The sequence below is a fragment of the Nicrophorus vespilloides genome, unplaced genomic scaffold (assembly GCF_001412225.1).
Source record: "Nicrophorus vespilloides isolate i.1.1-1 unplaced genomic scaffold, Nicve_v1.0, whole genome shotgun sequence".
Lineage (NCBI taxonomy): Eukaryota > Metazoa > Arthropoda > Insecta > Coleoptera > Silphidae > Nicrophorus > Nicrophorus vespilloides.
In genome coordinates, this window is record NW_017099790.1 from 1 (window position 1) to 18,224 (window position 18,224).

Here is an 18,224-nt window from a genome sequence, read left to right on the forward strand (position 1 = left end):
CGTGGATTCGTGGTACTGAAAGATTTTCATAAAAGCCTCTCCCCTTCTTCATCAGCATCTAGGTTCTGTGTTTTGACATGTCTTTGCAATGCAGATTGCCGAGCAAGCTCTTCACTTCTTCGTGTGTCCACTATCATTTTCTCTCTCTTAAACTCAGGTACTTTCTGGAAATCCAGGGTCCTATTTCTGGAATTAGGCGTCTAGTCCAGTCTAGCCCTGGCAGTTTCCCTCCTCTCTGTCTCTCACATCTCTCTCTAGCTAGAAGCTCGATTGATGGCAGGCCAGCAATTATTTTACCTTTTTCTCGGATGATTGTCCTGGCCGAGCTGCAGATCCTTTATAGTCTATCATAAAACGACGGTTTTACCAAATCTTTTTATACGAATAAATAAAAAATAATTATTTGCAGGAACTCTAAGTTTTACAAGTTACAAAAGTTTAATAAAGTATATTATATATAGATTGTATAGAAGTTTGTTTATTTTTAAACTTCATTAATGTTTTTTTATTGTCTAATGTATTTTCCATAAATACAGATAAAAAAAATAATTAAATCAAAATAAATGTATTATAACAATAATTTTTTTAAGTGTTAAAAGATATGAATCTAACTCTTACTTTTTTTATGTCGTATAATTTTATTCACAATTGTTCATCAATGTGAACATTGAGTAAATTTAAGATCGCGGTTAACATTAAATGGATAATCTTTCCCAGTGGATAGTTACCACTATGATGATTTGATTTTTTAATTTGTTGGTTGGTTGTCGTCTTGTATGTTAACTTCAGTAGTATATTGATGCACTGCGATTCCACTATTTCCTTTGACTGTCAATCTGTTGCTATCCTTAACACTACCATTGTCCATCGACTTGGCTGAAGGTCCATATGCTGAACCTCATTCATTTGACTGTTCATCTGTGATGAACGATGGCCCTATTGCTGCAAGCACCGAGAAGGCTCACAAAGGGCCTGGCTTGACCAGGATTCGAAACGGCGCCTATGTCCTTTAAAATTAATTTGATCAATATTCTAGTATTAACAGTATAACATTTATACTTATTTCAATTTGCCAAAAACTACATAGAGAAAGCAGGTTTATTTAATTAATGTTAAAATAATATACTTTGGTTAATTTGTCTTACAATATAATCATAAGTTCTTATACATCTTGTACAAAGTACCATAACGCATTTGACTACAAGCAAATTTTTTATCTTAAACAACACGGAATTCGATAACTAACGCAATCTTATGAGAGAAAATTGATATCGTATCCTTGAGACTCTGAAGGATAATGTGAGTAACTTATTAGGACAGTTCGTGTGATGGAGATCCTATAAAAGTAGAATTTGTCTATAGAAGTAACGTAAAAATAGATAAAATGAAAAATTATACAGATATGCAGATCAATGAATGAGATACAAAAGTTCAAAATTATGAATCAGATAAAATTTCTTGAATAGTGTGAAGCAGATAAAAAAATAGTGTTCAAGAGTTGTGCTGTTAATGGACTAACTTTTAAATAATTTTGTTATTAAGAACAGCTTCCGTCAGTATGGAAATGCAAGCAAAATGAGGAATTACTGGTTGGGAAAGATTTATACTATATATTCTACAAGTAACTTGAAGTCACGTGTTTTCAGTTTCAAATTCATCTGAAAGGCAAGTAAGTAACATGTTTTCATAGTTATTTAATATATTAATGGTTTTAATTAATAAACGCCATGAATAATACTAATCAGTTTGTATAAAAGGCTTTGTAAATAATTTCGTATACGTTAACTTAAACGTATTATAAATATGCATAGGACGTAACAAAAAGAGCGTAAAAGTATCTTTTGAATGCACGGCGATCGGTGTTTGGGTTTAAAGGAAAATGCAAAGGAAATAAAAGCATAACTGAAAACTACCAGGAAGTGCATTCTGTAAAGGAGACAGGAAATTCCGGCTGCGGCTAAAAGAGGCTGCTGCTGCTGCGCTGCCGCTGATAAAGTCTTGTTGTGATGTGTCTGTGACGCGGCGTCGGTGGCGGCTGTGGAGGCGGCGGCGGCGCGCGCCATCCTTTCAATATCGATTTCCGCGGGCGTATGTTGACCCAAACCGGTACAAATAAATACAAGGATCTGCAGAACCAAACAAGTGTGGCGGCCGTGCGTTCCGACCCATCCGAGGTGTCATCTGATGTAACAAACTGCAGTAAAGATGACATCGGCCGAAGGAGTCGCAGCAGACAATCAACTGACGCCTCAGACGCCCGTCCTGACGGTGGCCTGCAGGATCCTGAGATCGCCGTCCCACGAGAGCGTCACCACAGATTTATCACTGTTCTCGGTATCAACTGTGGCCTCCGACGTCCACGCAGGAAGGAGGCTTCTCAGCTTCAGCAAGAGTGACCAATTCGTCAGAGGTAACAGTCCAAATCCCGATACCAGAGCTGTCAGCAATAGGTGAGCTACATCGTTTTCATTAAACTACAAATGGCGCATTTGTTTGGATCATTGCAGTTAATGCATTTTTTTTTTGTATTTGCATCATAGCTCTATAATTTATCTCATAACCGGATATAACTTGTCACATAACAAATAATGCAGATAAACGATATTTATTGTGACATTTTAATTTGCTTTCAATGGAGCGAACAATTAATCCCGCATTCAAAGGATAATTTTGAATTAAAACTTTACACAATGCGCACAAAGGATGAAATTTCCGACGCTAATGGTCGGTCGAAAATTTCAGATCGGAACTAATGAGCCACGTGTTTGTTTCAAAGAAACAACAGCTGAAGAGTTTTTTTTACGGAACAAAGCATTATTGACGTTCTTTCTAAAGCAGCAAATATGGCTTTATTAGAACATATGATTAAACCATTTTTCTCATTCAAGCATTTAACAACTTATAAGATTTATAGTTCACATTATTGATTATTACTTTTCGATCAGATTAGGAAAATAGATGACTATTAAATAATGAATGATTAGTATTATCTTCTATTTATACTTTTTTGCTATCTATACTTATATATAGTCGTGCCTCGATTAACGAAGGAAAATCTGTAGCCAAAATGAGGATACGTTTCTTCGTAAAAAAAGTATATAATCCGCTATAATCACATATTTTATTGATCATTTGAAAATCTATAGTCTGCAAATTCATGTACAAAAATTGCAAGAAAAAAGTCATAATCAATGCATTTGCATCAATATTTGAATTGATACAAATTGCTATCATTTTAATACAGTTTATTAAAAATAGATCAAGAACAGAGTTTAATGAATATCATAAAACTCATTCAAATAATAAATTATTACGAATTCAACAATATTTTTTGGCCAAATGTAAATAATAAAAATAAATCTTAATATCTTTCGTCCCTAAAAATGATGATTATTAAAATGAACAAAAAGCTGGAAAAGAAAGATACAGAAACGAAATGAAATAACGTGTACAAAAAGATAGTTGAAATACGGTCAACTCTTGAGAACATTTTAAATTGTTAAATATATATAAGAATATATTGGAAACTTGGACAAAAGATTAATATTTCCAGCTGATTGAGTTTCTTTTTTTATGGAAATTAATCTTTGTTACTAGGCTGATACATATTTTGTTTTATCACTTTCAATACTTTTGTAAAACTTTGTTGAACACTGTAACGTTATTAAACTCTTGTTTATTAATCCGGTTTCAAATAGACTAGGAAAGAGGTTCCCACAAGGGTTTGTTGGTACAATTATATAGAATATTCTACTTTTTTTAAGTTTCTGTGTTGAGGATGCAAGTTGCGCTAATGATCTTTTATAAAAGATGATACTTTAAGAATAAGTTTATAAATATATTGTTTTTGTTTCTACAAATTCAGTTTTCGCTCTAGGAACAAAAAAACTGTTAAGAATCACCTTAATGAATTGTGTATTTTGTTGTAGACCAGCGGATATACCAGAGATTCTCTGGTTCGAGGAAGAGACTGATCTGATCCGCAGCTGCGCGGCACTCTGCTCGGCCGCCGGTCTTCAGAAGAGCTTCAGCACAAGCGACATCAGCCAGTTGCCGTCTCCGGACGAGACACCCGGTGCTACACCTGGTATCAGGTGTGTCTCGGAGCTGGCGCTGAACAATCTTCAGAGGTCGGGATTCCTGCTCGAGAACAGCAGGTTGGACCACACGTCCAGATCCTGCTCGACCTGGGTGGCCGTCGGCGACATAGCTTCCACATCGCAACTGCCGTCGCCGCACGGCGGTACCTCCGTGGCTGCAACCGCTACAGCTTCTCAGTCGACCGCGCCGCCTCCGCCAGTCTTTACCGCCGCCGATTTCATACGATCGGTCAACAAAAAGGTACATCTTATCATCGCATGAAAGATAATTACTTGTTTGCTCAATCGACCATTGCTGGTACCTTCAGTTTAGCAAGTAATAACAATACTTGATCTTCAATTTGTCGATTAACATCAATCATATTTCAACTCTGAATAAATAACTTGAATTATGATTTTTGTGCGAAATCTTTGAGATGTTGATGTTTGTTGGTCCAGAATTATTCTAAGTTGGGTCAAAGCCGGTACAAAAAAAAACATTCAATTCTCTGTAGTTATATACAGTTATAAGTTTATAAGAAATCACCAATTCTACAGAAATAACATATAGCTCATTAGTAGGAAGTCTGAACAATGTCTTTTTTGAATGTGATAGTCATCGCTAACAACTACACGAATTGTGAAATTCTACTTTGATTTTGCAAGAAAACGGTGATTTCTCTATGAAGATGTATTAAAAATTATTAATGCAATATTATGTATGCAACAGCCTTTGCATTCCCTTGACATACAGTTAGTCTTTAAATCGAACAGTACCTGTTGTAGCAATGTCAATATTTACCAAAACAAGCATATCTTACTGCTATATTCAGGAATGCATTAATGTTGCAGTGGGCCCTATACGCCATTTCACTATAATATAAAATCTGAGTGACATTCAAATAACTTATTAAATAACCATAACGTATTTTTAGTCCGTTTATTAAATCGATAAATTCACCTATTTATATTCACATGTCTGAACGAATTATTAATAGTGAAATTATTATACTCATGCTACATAATAATAATGTTTTTTTTTTTTAATTAGCTTAAGATATATTTTTATACAATTTAATAATATGGTAATTATTTGAATTAGTTGAAAAATTAAATATACAAAAAATAAATTTTAGAGTACTAAATAATTTATTTAACTAAAACTAGGCTTTCATTTATATTTCAGTACTTTTATACGAGTTTGAATATGTACATTCTCAAATGATCTTATTTTATATTGATTATATGAAAAGTATCTAAAAAAGAAATAAATTATAAAATCAAGAAAAAGAAATGTTGAACAATAAAATGAGTAGGCTTAAATTTACATTTCAGAACTTTTTATCAAATGTTTTTAAATTTTTATAACTTAAATGTCCTTATATAAATTCTAAGAAAACCTATTTTAAAAATGATATTTCAGTGAAACCTCGCTTAACGAATTTTTTACCTGTTTTATCTTAATTCTAAGAAAAAAAAAAAATTATTATTAATTCTAAGAAAAAGATATATTAAAAAAGAACTAACTATTTATAGTTCGTAAATATATATTTTTTATATAGATTTTTTTTATTGTAATTTATTAGCACACAACTGGGAGATAAAGTAAAACTGAAGACTTATTATTTCAAATAATTGTTTGAAAACTTGTTTTTTTTTTCTATTTTGATTTGATTTGTTATTATTTATCAATGTTGTTCAAATAATTTGAAGAAAGAGAATAAGACAACTTCATTTTTTTCCTATAATAACCTCGATGGAAAACTTTGCAAAATATTGAGTTTCTACTTAAGATTTGGTATATGTTTTTCCTAAACTATTGCATTATATGAAACATTTTGATACTGTGTACAATTGAAAGTTTCACCAAAATGTTCAGTCATCTATCTGAAAAATTAGTTACATGATGTACATAGATCCACTGTAGTTGATTTGCTACCAAGAGTATCTGCAATAGAAAAGGTTTTCAAAACATATCTTATTTTCTGTTTCCCTAAATCAGTGTTCAGATGTTCAGATGAAAACCTGGAATGAAATAGTTACTAAATAAGTAATGAATGTTTTTTTTACTTATTGTACAAAGTAAACAAGGTGTTCCGTCAAAAATCGGGATTTACCAAGTGTTCCGTTGCAGGAAAAGTTTGGGAGACTATGATCTAAATTATGCTAACATTCTATGTCGTTTTTTAATAATTTCCAATGTCTTGTTTCAGGTGAGACAGAACTACATCAGAAGGAGGCTTCTGATGACATACAAAGCTTTGGAGCGTCTTTCGCAGAGCGAATTCAACCTCGATCGCATCGAAGTGACACCGTCAACGGCTGCAGCGAGCGTCAGCAACGCCGAGTGCCAGAACACCGTGAACACTGGCCCCGTCCGTCTGACGGTGCCTGGAACCTCACCGGTGGCGAAGACGTCGCCCATCAGTAGCGCCAACGCTGCAGTCCTCAGGGTCGTCAAGCAGAGGGCCAACCAGAACCTACCGCTCACTCTCAGAGACATCGAAAGGGAACGCGGCAAACCTCTTTCCAAGTACGAAAGAAACATGATGATCTTCAACTGGCTGCACACGCTGGACGAGACGGCCGTCGTCGAAGGCATCCCATGAATGTTTACTTAACTAACTCCTTAAGATCGCTCACTGCTCGTTGGTGCTACTGGTTATTACGTTGACTTTTTCCTCCAAACGGTTTCCGCGATACATTCGAGTTCGTTGTTCGCAATATCCGGAAGCCTCATCAAAGAACAGATCTGCTTTCTCGTTATACATATAAATAATATATATATTATAAATAAATTGATTGATTGATCTAATAAAAATAAGTATAAACATCTAATATATAAAGAAAACCATATCTAGCGTTACCAGATCTTCGGATCGCTATAGACCAACAAACTAGTACTCTCATTATTCTTCAGTTTCTTTTATGTCTGTGGTAAAATACTTGATCCGTCTGGTAACTCTAAACAATCTCTCGTGTAGATATACAAAATATATCACAGAAAATTAATTGAAAATATTGTTGTTGAGTTTCGCTTAGAGAAACAATAAAATAAACAAAAAGTTAAAAAAATATATATAAATAATTATTTATAAATAATAAAACGAAACCTTTTTAATATGCTTTTATTGCTATAAAATCTATCCCTCTTTTCATTTAATTCCAGTTAGAACTCATATAATGCGTTGATGTTGTGGTCTGTACCAGAGGCGATCAACTTGTTCGTGAAATCATCATTTTACTTAAAGAGATTAAAAAGTGATTTCGATCCACTTGATTTATTTAAATGAAGTTTTTGTTTCACTTTACTTTCGTCATATTTGAAATAATCAGTTTTTACAATTGTTTGCGATCGACTAAGAATTGATTCTCATCGATTGACGCGTTAACTCATGGCGAAAATTGATATATTAATATAGACCAATGTTAGTCGAAGCGTGGATATTAAATATTAGTATTATCTATGTTTATTTTAACTTATTTTTGGCTTTAAATTACTACTTTTTTATGATCACTTAACACCTACGATATTGGTATACCGCCGCCTATAATTTAAAAAAGCAGGTCATCTGTAGTAATCAAAAGTTTGTCCACCCCTACTCTATAGTATAGACTTTATAGAATTTTGCATATTTTTAACAAAAAGACATTTATCAGATTTTAAATAAAAGAAACTATTACAAACTATTCTTAAATATATTGGGCCACTTTAGTTGCAGTTAATTAATTTACTATAATACTCAACTAAAAAATGTCATTATATCCTTGTAAAATATATAGTTCAAAATTAGGGCTAGGTGAAATATTTAAAAAAAAATATAAAATTTGCCTATTTTTGGTAGTTGCCTAAATTGGAGCGTAATCCAAGCATTTTAAATAGCTCCTAAAAACCCAATTCAGAATTAAATGATAAAGAGAACAACAAACACTATATGATTTTGTATTTCATTTGAAAAAGTGTGTGCTGAAAATAGTGGAGAAATTTTAATGAAGGAAACTAATATTAAGTCTGTATTATTTTAATTTAACTTTTTTAGCATTATGAATATATGGTCCAAATTATTAAGAGTACGTAGGAAAAGTTGCATAATTTTGTTTGAAAATTTAGTAGAATTAGAGATTATTTTCAACATATCCGAAAGACAAAGAGTATAATTCGGTATTAACATATAATGAAATTTAATATTTTCCCTGCAGACACTTGCGATAAAGTGAATTGAATTACTGCATAATGCATATGCACTTTGTGTACGTGATTTCAATTTGAATATAGAAATTAATATGTGCATAATGTAATTATTTGCGCTATCAATAAACGGTGTAACCTATTTGCCACGTGCCTCAACATATTTCATTGTAGTTTCTACAGCGTCAAAGGTAATTTGACAGCTGTCATTACGTGACCCAATTTTGAGTTGTGTCTCATAGCTTGAGAAACGCTGGTGTATGCTATATTAGATTAATTTTAGAATGAAAAAAGGGAATAGAATTTTATATTTTTAATTATTATTATTGTCGAAGTAGATTTATTAACAAATTTATTTGCTGTAAAACGTTTTCAAGAATTGCGAATTCCTTTTGTACGTACACGAACATCCCGCAGGTAACGAGTAGATATCCGGTTCAGGTAATCCATTGTTGGAGATGGAGAGGAGTCTTCTGTTCATGTATCTCTGTTTGCAGGAGGTGATGATGCCCTCGGGGAACTTGTCGGACATTGCGCAAGGCTTCTTCGGGCTCTTGCATATTTCGACCTTAACTGCTTGCACGTATTCCTTGTCATCCACGTTGATGATGTACTTCCAACTACCGTCAAGGGTTTTGCCCATCTGCGGATGGATGATCTTCGTGTACGATTTGCACATAAAGTTCTCCTCTTCATTGTTATCCGTTCGGCTCCAGGGCTCTGCGACGTTCTCCTCCAAACCGAAGAAATCTTTGTTGGCAAAGTTCTTCAGTATTTTGTTCACCGTTTCGTACGGATACGAAGGGACGTTTTCACAGTAGGTGCTTTCTCCCGAGCACCTGGAAACAGTATTCGGCGACTCAAATGCATTTTTCACTTTGAAACCTTTGACATTGTCGAGGATGCTTCTATGGCGATTGCCGATATTGATTGAAAAATTTGCTACTTTTCCTGTATGAGCGATAAAATTCTTTTGGAGCATCTCTCTTTGTGCTGTGGGAACTTCCTTAAGGAAATAATCACGATTATTGCTGTGCGGTGGAAGTTCAATATTATCTGAAAATGTATCAAGTTTTCTTGAACGAGTGACCGACTTTTGTTCTTCTGACGTGGGAACTTCGTCAGGGAAATAGATGCGATCATTGTTGTTCAATGGCAAGCTTTGGCGACGCACGGGTGGTGGTCCGTGATGAATAATATTAAAGATAGGTCCGGTCATAGCTTTCCTAGGTTTCATTGGTGCTTTATGTATCACACGCACTCGACCTGAAGATTCCCAAGTTTTTATGTTTATTGGCAAACAGTTAATCTGTAACAAAAAAAATGTAACATATTAAATACAATAATCGATTAAACAAAATCTTTGACAACTTTCCAAAATATGGCAATATTAACTGAATGCTTATGAAATTGATTAGATTGCAAGATAAAAAAAACTTACAATATTTTGGAAATAGCAAAAATACACTAATGAATATAGTTTTAGACTTACCATGGTGATTAAGATGTAGATGCTGAAGATGAAAAGACGCATGATTATTTCTTCTGTTACTCGAGAAAGAGATAAAAGCTAGTATTCACTACAAGATGAGAAACTAAACTGAATTTAGAATTACTTGTACCATCGAGAAGGGTAGAAATGGTTATTGAAGAGGAAGGGATATGTGCAATGAAATAGGAGTAGGGGTTGAATCGGTCAAAATACCCGGGGTTTTCCCAAATTACGTTTACTTGTGTTTTATTGCCCAAGCAGGTATAATTTTTGTACCTTTGTCGTTTCCTATATTTTCACTAGGAAATTCTCAGATCCTCGATATTTGTACTTTATTGTAAACTGGTAACTAAAGGAATCAGCGTTTAAAACCGAATGTGATGGTTGCCTAATTTAGACTTGTTCTGTCCAAATTTACATTTGGACTGTCTACTATATATAAATATTAAGTATATTCGTTGAGTTGTAACTTTTTCACATCAAAAATGGGGCATAATTTGTCAGAACAATTTTAATGCTGTGTTCGGGTTCCAATCCAATTTTCTTCTTTGATTTTCATTCTTGAAAATGTAGTTACTTTATGTGCAAGTTTAAAAGCATTTGCAGCGTTTGACAACAAAAAAATATGACAAATCTGGTTTGTTTTTAAATTCAAATGAAGAACTGTTTTTTTTTCTTAATATATTTTTAGTAGATTTGTTATTAATTAATTTTAACAATGTTGTTCAATTTGAAAATCTGATTTTTGTTGATAATAAATGAAATGTTTTGAAATGTAATGCAGTTCACAATATACATATATAAAGCAGAGAGTCGAACCAAAATTAATTTCGTTAAATGTTTATCGTTCCAGATTCGGTTTTGGTTCGTCTAAAAATTTCGGTTCAGTTGCGGTTGAAATTAAAATTTAAAATCGAAAAAAAAGAAATTTAAATTGGTTAGTTAAAATTTAAAATCTAGTCCAAGTAAAATTGAGTTTGTTCTAATGTTAGTTGCGCAAGACTTATGCTTGACCTTTCTTCTACATATTTATGAGAACTCAAGAATTATTCTGTTGTTAAGTTGATAAAATAATAAATTAGTAAACGAAATTGTAGTTTTATTTACATAAATCAGCATACAATATGTATGGTATGTTTTCGTGCGAAACAAATTGAAATATATTTATTTATATAAATTGAATATTTTGTTGATAAAATGCATATATCAATAAATTTAATTTCTTTTAAAATATGTCAAGAACTGGGGGTTCCTCTTGTACGAGCACGAGCATCCTGAAGGTAACGCGTAGATATCCGGTTCAGCTGACCCATTGTTCGAGATGGAAAGGAGTCTTCGGTTCATGTACTTCTGCTTGCACGTCGTGATGACGTCTCTGGGAAAGTTATGGGACATCTCGCACGGCTTCTTCGGATTCTTGCATATCTCGATCTTGATTGCCTGCACGTATTCCTGGTTCTCCAGATTGATGATGTACTTCCATTTGCCGTCCAGTGTTTTCCCAGACTGCGGCCGTATGACCTTCGTGTACGATTGACACATGAACTTTTCTTCGCCCTCGCCGTCCATTCGGTTCCACGGTTCCACCTCGTCCTCCTCCAAACCGAAGAAGTCCTTGCGAACGAGGTTCTTTAGCATTTTATTCACAGCCGCGTATGGATACGTGGGGACGCTCTCGCAGAAGTTGCCTTCGTGTGAGCATCGGGGAACAGCGTCCAAGACCTTCTCCTCATCTACTTTGATTTTGCTGTCGATGCTTTTATTGCGGCTATCGACCTTGTCTACAAAATTAAATTTAACATACGAATCCATAAGTTTTCGATTCTCACCAAAACCCGAACGGACGACAACAATCTTTTTGGGTTTTTCTTCTTCTGATATGTGCTGTTCATCTGGAAAATAGATGCGATCTTCGGCGTACGGCGGCAATACTTTGCGACGCGTCAGCGGAACGGATGGTTGCACCACGGGATGAGAAAAGTCTATACGAGGTCCGGTTATTCCTTTCCTAAGTTTCATTGGTGGTCTATGTAATACTCGCATTCGACTTGAAGAACCGCCAATATTTCTATTTGTTGGGGAACAATTAATCTAAAACAACAACATATTATCATACTAGCTACAAACTAACAAATATTAAGATAACTAAAAATATTGCTAATAATAACTTAAGCTGCATTCGTAACATATAACAAGTATTTTGTAATATGAACTTACCGTAGTCAAAAGGTAGTAAATGCTGAAGATGAAAATCCGCATCTTTCTTTCTTCTGCTACTCGAGAAAGCTTTTATACACGTCTTCACTGCAAAATGAGAAGCACAACTGAAAACACAATCATTTTCAACACGAGATATAAACAAGAACAGTGTGAATTTCGTTAATATTTAACATTTAGCAAAGTGGAAAGACACTTGCACTTTAGGAGTTAAATAAATTTGTGTATTTATTAATGTTATAATGAAGTATTTCACTTACCAGCAAATTCCATTAAAGTAAACTTATTATTTTAATAAATTTATAAATTGCTTTGCCAGTTACATATGTAGGTGAACGGTGATAATCATTTGGACCGAAGTCCTGGAAACCTGTGGCGTCCACAATTTCGAATCACAATTTGGCTGAATCGCAAATTGCAATTGGAATTGTTCAAATTGTTCGGCACGGCCTCTGGATCCCTTTTTTTTGGCACTTTTACTTCTCGTCAAACGGTCGTAATTCCCCGTCGAAAACCATGTGTCATTTTCATAAACAGCTGCGACGAAACTCTTGAGTATCGCAGAAGCGTGATTTCAATGCGAATTGTTGTCCGCTCGATTTCAGTAAAACAAACAAAAAAAACTGACGAGAAGGCTTCGACTACTTTTTGTACAAAACATATGAAAATACTGATAAAGCAATTTGCTTCGTACATTTTTATTTAATAATCGTTGTCATTGATAACATTACGATTTAAGGCCTAATTCAATACTTGTATTCTTGCAAAACTATTTTAATTTCATACTTATTTTTTATTTATGACTATTTATGTAATAATATAATTGTTGCAATATTTTTTTTTAATTTCGATATAAATCAATAGGAATTATTTAGGTATTGATAGATGTCAATGTCAAAAACACTTTAAAAAAGTAACAAAAATATCAGTTTATATCAATTTGACACATATTGTTTTGTAAACTGATTTTCATGCATTACAATAAGTACGTGGTAAATTATTCTAAACCATGATGTTCAAGGACTATTTTGGTATAAAGTTGCAAAACGAGATTTGAAATAAACCACAAAACATCAAGTTTTATTAATATGCCAGGATGTGATTTTCAAGTTATACAAAAGAATTTTATAAAAAAATGACAATATATATGAAATGCACAGAAAACGAATGAAATGCAATTGCATTTTGATGAATTTGCATTGCTATTATTCATTACAATCCACTTGCCTATAAATATAAATGTACGACGATGAGTTTCCCAATTTGCAGATGTGAAAGAAATGGCAGCGGTTGATAACATTGTAACAATTCCCGAGTTCTACCGTGGAAAGTCCGTTTTCGTGACGGGCGCAACGGGATTCATAGGGAAAGTGTTGATTGAGAAGCTGCTCAGAAGTTGTCCCGATATTGGGTATATCTACATTTTACTTCGCCCGAAGAGAAACGCTACTTTGGAGGATCGGATGAAAAAAATAACTGATATAATCGTAAATTGATTAATTAGTTACTAATATTTACATTTTAATTACTTCGTTCTAGCTGTTTGATAAAGTGAAGGAGTTGTATCCGGAGAATATAAAGAAACTGAAGTTCGTAGCCGGTGATGTTTCTGAAATAAATTTAGGTGAGATTCTTGTCGCGATTAATTCTTGATTTATTCACAGTGTTTTGTAGGATTATCGTCTGCTGATTACAATTTACTTGTGAAGAACGTCGATGTCATTTTCCACATAGCAGCTACTATTAAGTTCCAGGCTCCTTTGAGTGATTCTGTGTTGATAAACACTAGAGGAACGAGGGAGATCTGTAACCTGGCATTGGCCATTAAAAAAAAACCGGTAAAACTATATATAAATCTATAAAAAAAAAAATACTACACACTAAATGTAGATCTTAGTACATGTGTCCACGTCTTACTGCCATCACGAAAATAGATGCATAAAAGAAGAAATATACGAACCGTACGGTGATTGGAGAAAGACAATCAAAATTGCAGAAAGTATGGATAGACATATTCTAAATGTAATTACTGCTAAAATCAAGGGCATCAAGGAAAATACGTACATTTTTACTAAAGCTCTGGCTGAGCAAGTCGTGCAAGACCTCTGTGTGGGGAAGATTCCTACCATAATTCTGAGACCTGCAATAGGTTTGTATGAAATCATTATTCGGTTATTTTCATGAATAAGCTGTCATCATTTCAGTGGTCGGTGTTCTCGAGGATCCACTTCCCGGTTACTGTGAGGGTTTCTCCGGACATATAGGCATCTTGGTCGGAGCATTATCAGGTTTGATTTAAAAATTAAAGAGTTAACGTATTCTCAACTTATATGCCTTAGGCCTTATGCGATGCATTAACTTGAAGAAGTCGTACAGATCGGAATCGGTGCCGGTGGATTTCATTGCAAAAGGATTGATCAATTCCGTTTGGTTGAAAGGAACTGGACAAAGGTAAATGCATAATATATACAAACATATTTAATTCCATAATTTTCTCGCAATTTAGCGAACAGCCTGTAAGCATCTACAATGGGTCCAGCAACAACTCTGATGGATTGGAACAACGAAACCTTTGCGAAGCCAAAATTCAGCTTTCATGAAAATCAGAACGACCTACAGATGGTACCCGCACTTTCATTTAATTGAAACGTACCTCTTTTTCTGTCTGCACTTCATGATTTTCCAACTGTTGCCTTGCATTGTTGCAGATTTCATAATATATTTGAAGAAAGGACAACCATTGTAAGAGCAAATTTATCATCAGCAATAATCAAGTTTTCATCAACAATTTACTTTCAGCTTGATCAGCATTCAGAGGAAAATATTTATCAGTCTCTGCGTCGTCGAGTACTTCAAATCCAACGAATGGGAGATCGAAAATAAGAACTTTATATTTGCCGTTTTAGACGCACCGACCAAACATGAATTTATTATCGATCCGCAGGTCCACGAACACAATTTCATTGAAAAAAGCTTGGTTGAACATTTTAATTTCATCAACAAACATTATTTGAAACAGCAATTTACTGAACATCTGACGAGTCCCATAAAATTCGCGATGTAAGTTTCTCGTATCTAGATTTATTTCTTTTTTAATACTATTATTATTTTAGATTAAGAACAATTTACTATATAGTCCATATTATTGTTTATGCTACTATAGGATACGTGTTATATTCTGTTCTATATTGAACAGTTTAACGTTCGTCAAAATAAATACAATTTAAGTAATCCTATGTTTTGAATAACCAACAATATTCGATGAAATTTTCACACTAATCTTGCTGTTTGGGCTGTTCAATATTACGCCGATAATACTCATCATTCTCAGAATTTTTCCTTCACTTCGTGTTCCGCCTTTGCCAATATGTAACTTTTAAATATGATATAATTTGTGATGTCAGCATGTTATGAAGCATTTGACGTCCGTCTTCTTCCACCTCGTTTTATGTTAGAATATATCTTCAAGTGTATTGGTACATACAAGTACCATTAGACTTTGGTAATTGTAAATTTTCTTCAAGTTGTCTTTTCTAATTGAATGTGCAATGATAAATTCTCGATATTTTTCTAGAAGACTGCTGTTAGATGTAAAATTATTGAGAAATTATACTATACACCACTTAATGTGCTCGAATATAGTAAATAAATATGATGATACAACAAAAATCAAGTGGCCACAAATGTAAACACTATGCTAACGCATTAGAGAACTAAATAGTACCCAAATAAACCAAATACAATCTGAAATACCATTATTGTCTACATAAAACTGAGTGGTACATGGAGTAGCGAAAGGGTTAAACAATTTGCAACAATGATAAAATTTGAAGATACTTATATTTAACTAAATAGTAGATGAAACAAATTATTTGCAAATTTTATAAATATTTGGGGAAGTGTTGGTTATCTCTATAGTGGCAGATTAAGGATAATTGAGGTCCCTAGGCAGATTGTATTTCAGGGCCTCAACAAAATTATGATATTAAGACAGAAAAATGTCTTGGGTTGGGGGGCACCTAGACAAGTGTCTAATCTTTCACTGCATACAATGGTATAAATTACAAAAATAGCTGTTGCTCGATTGAATCGTAATTGCATTTAACATCCGTTATAATTAAGTTACAATAACATGTTTGTGTATTTCAGTGAACGCTCTCATAAATATAGCAGCAACTATCAAGTTCCAGGGTGAGTGAGTGATTCTATGTTAATAAATACTAGAGGAACGAAAGAGATCTTTCACCTGGCGTTAGCAATAAAAAATGATTTTAAAATTAATACGCAATAAACGAAGATCTTTGTATATGTTTTCACGTCATACTGCCATAATGAAAATCGTTACATAAAGGCAAAAATGTACGGCGCTTGAAGGAAAACAATCAAAATTGCAGAATATATAGATAGGAAACCTTTGTAAGCGAGTATCATAATTTACTGCAATCTCATAGTTAGGTATTGTCCTTTTAGTTTGGTCAGAGTCCAGAGGAATACATTTGCAAGTCAAATTGTATTTAAATACATTGGTAATAATGAATTGGACATGGAAAATAGTAAATTTGTCAATATCATAGCCGATGATAATTTCATAATCAAACAAGACGATCCAGAAATTTATGAAAGCATCATGACAAATTGCTTCAATTTCATGATTCAACATTATTTCAATCTGAAATTAACCAAAAGTCCCACGACGCCCACCAAATATATCATGTATATTATGTTAAATATATTTTTGTGTAATTTGCGGAATAAATTTGTTTCTCATATTAATTAATATATATCAGTAATTGATTTTTTTTTATTGTTCTCAATATTTTCTGTATCATATCAAATTATCAACGTTAATATATAAATAAAGACCTCAAACAACAACACACAAATTTAATCCGTGAGTAATTATTTTGTTATATCCATATGGAAAATTTCTCTCATAAGAAAATCACAAAGTCATGTTCAATACATACCATATTATATAAGTAATTAGCAGTCACAGTGAACAACAATAAATAAAAATACAATAAGAATAATTCATTAATTTAACATTATTGAAATAAAATAAAATTATTGCAAAGTTCAATTTTTTTTAAATAAGAGCTAAATAAGTAAAGTATTTTCCAGCGATTCGCTTAATATTTTGTCAGTAAGCAATTTCAAACGAAAAAACAAGCTTGTTGTACATTGATAATTCAGAATTGTGACCATGAAACCAATACATTATTCTGAACGCGATGTTGAGTTCATCACGTTTCTTCCTAATATGCTGTTTCCACCGAAGCTTATGGTTCATAACAAATAAATATACAGTGACAATATACGCAATATACGCAACAATACTTAAAATAAATTTTGTTCAAAAGCATTAAAAAAAAATGAAATTATCAAAAATAATGCAATAAGGATGTACTTCAATAGTAATTGATTAAAAGTCATTTAAAGAAAGACAATTTAATATTTGCTATCTAAATATATACAACTATGTTAATGTGTCTTCATGTTGACTGTTTTCAAAACAGTGAATTAAGTTAAGTAAAGGTTAAGCAGGTGATATATTTATTAAAATATCATTCAAGGTTCATTGTAGAATCGATACAAAATGATGTTTTAAATAAAACATTAAGAATACATGAAATACACAATCGATAAATAAAATAAAATATTTTCATGTTATGAATTTACAAAATAATTTTATAATAAAATAACAATATATATATGAAATGCACGGAAAACGAATGAATTTCAATTGCATTTTGATGAATTTGCATTGCAATTATTCAATACAATTCACTTGCCTATAAATATAAACGTACGACCATGAGTTTCGCAATTTGTAGATGTGAAAGAAATGGCAGCGGTTGATAACATTGTAACAATTCCCGAGTTCTACCGTGGAAAGTCCGTTTTCGTAACGGGCGCAACGGGGTTCATAGGGAAAGTGTTGGTTGAGAAGCTGCTCAGAAGTTGTCCCGATATAGGGTATATCTATATCTTACTTCGCCCGAAGAGAAACGCTACTTTGCAGGATCGGCTGAAAAAAATAACTAATACAATCGTAAATTGATTAATTAGTTACTAATATTTACATTAATTACTCCGTTCTAGCTGTTTGATAAAGTGAAGGAGTTGTATCCGGAGAATATAAAGAAACTGAAGTTCGTAGCGGGTGATGTTTCTGAAATAAATTTGGGTGAGATTCTTGTCGCGATTAATTCTTGATTTATTAACAGAGTTTTGCAGGATTATCGTC

The 18,224-nt window shown here is 33.1% G+C and overlaps 4 protein-coding genes across 6 annotated transcripts in view; 2 read left to right on the plus strand and 2 right to left on the minus strand.

Annotated features, from left to right (window-relative positions):
• The first annotated feature begins 1,834 nt into the window (after positions 1–1,834).
• Positions 1,835–7,070, plus strand: LOC108565588. Its single transcript, XM_017925126.1, has 3 exons — positions 1,835–2,450; positions 3,930–4,341; positions 6,293–7,070. Exons 1-3 carry the CDS (start codon positions 2,206–2,208, stop codon positions 6,686–6,688), a joined length of 1,053 nt encoding a protein of 350 aa, XP_017780615.1. The 5' UTR covers positions 1,835–2,205; the 3' UTR covers positions 6,689–7,070.
• A 1,550-nt stretch (positions 7,071–8,620) lies between these two features.
• On the minus strand, positions 8,621–9,921 carry LOC108565586. The gene is made up of 2 exons (XM_017925124.1): positions 9,761–9,921; positions 8,621–9,577 (listed from the first exon to the last, which is right to left on the minus strand). The coding sequence occupies exons 1-2, from the start codon at positions 9,800–9,802 to the stop codon at positions 8,621–8,623; spliced, it is 999 nt and encodes a 332-aa protein (XP_017780613.1). The 5' UTR covers positions 9,803–9,921.
• Positions 9,922–10,949: 1,028 nt separating this feature from the next.
• LOC108565590 lies at positions 10,950–12,552 on the minus strand. Of its 2 annotated transcripts, none has more exons than XM_017925129.1 (4): positions 12,238–12,552; positions 11,978–12,064; positions 11,590–11,851; positions 10,950–11,541 (listed from the first exon to the last, which is right to left on the minus strand). In XM_017925129.1, the coding sequence occupies exons 2-4, from the start codon at positions 12,017–12,019 to the stop codon at positions 10,976–10,978; spliced, it is 870 nt and encodes a 289-aa protein (XP_017780618.1). In that variant the 5' UTR covers positions 12,020–12,064; positions 12,238–12,552; the 3' UTR covers positions 10,950–10,975. The 2 variants fall into 2 exon arrangements, with proteins under 2 accessions (XP_017780618.1, XP_017780620.1); XM_017925131.1 differs by having other exon boundaries at positions 11,978–12,084.
• A 666-nt stretch (positions 12,553–13,218) lies between these two features.
• LOC108565593 (putative fatty acyl-CoA reductase CG5065) overlaps positions 13,219–18,224 on the plus strand; it is a 6,513-nt gene continuing 1,507 nt past the window's right edge. Inside the window, exons 1-9 of one of the 2 annotated variants that reach the window (XR_001891179.1) lie at positions 13,219–13,464; positions 13,517–13,601; positions 13,652–13,815; positions 13,868–14,126; positions 14,182–14,265; positions 14,317–14,428; positions 14,484–14,719; positions 14,777–15,037; positions 15,091–15,208. Coding sequence is in view for 1 of the 2 variants with exons in the window: in XM_017925134.1 (XP_017780623.1) it covers positions 13,258–13,464; positions 13,517–13,601; positions 13,652–13,731 (372 nt within the window). In the remaining variant the exon portion in view is untranslated. Of the gene's footprint in view, positions 13,465–13,516; positions 13,602–13,651; positions 13,816–13,867; positions 14,127–14,181; positions 14,266–14,316; positions 14,429–14,483; positions 14,720–14,776; positions 15,038–15,090; positions 15,209–18,224 lie in introns of those variants that run through there. The other variant, XM_017925134.1, reaches the window with a different exon arrangement.

Excerpts from the sequence above, each read along its gene's own strand:
- LOC108565586 (XM_017925124.1), bottom strand. The coding sequence starts at position 9,802 with ATGCGTCTTTTCATCTTCAGCATCTACATCTTAATCACCATG. Across the intron at positions 9,578-9,760 it reads TCTACATCTTAATCACCATG|ATTAACTGTTTGCCAATAAA; the intron begins GTAAGTCTAAAA and ends TTTTTGTTACAG.
- LOC108565588 (XM_017925126.1), top strand. The coding sequence starts at position 2,206 with ATGACATCGGCCGAAGGAGTCGCAGCAGACAATCAACTGACGCCTCAG. Across the intron at positions 2,451-3,929 it reads ACCAGAGCTGTCAGCAATAG|ACCAGCGGATATACCAGAGA; the intron begins GTGAGCTACATC and ends ATTTTGTTGTAG. Across the intron at positions 4,342-6,292 it reads TACGATCGGTCAACAAAAAG|GTGAGACAGAACTACATCAG; the intron begins GTACATCTTATC and ends GTCTTGTTTCAG.
- LOC108565590 (XM_017925129.1), bottom strand. The coding sequence starts at position 12,019 with ATGCGGATTTTCATCTTCAGCATTTACTACCTTTTGACTACG. Across the intron at positions 11,852-11,977 it reads TTTACTACCTTTTGACTACG|ATTAATTGTTCCCCAACAAA; the intron begins GTAAGTTCATAT and ends TTGTTGTTTTAG. Across the intron at positions 11,542-11,589 it reads TGTCGTCCGTTCGGGTTTTG|ACAAGGTCGATAGCCGCAAT; the intron begins GTGAGAATCGAA and ends TTAATTTTGTAG.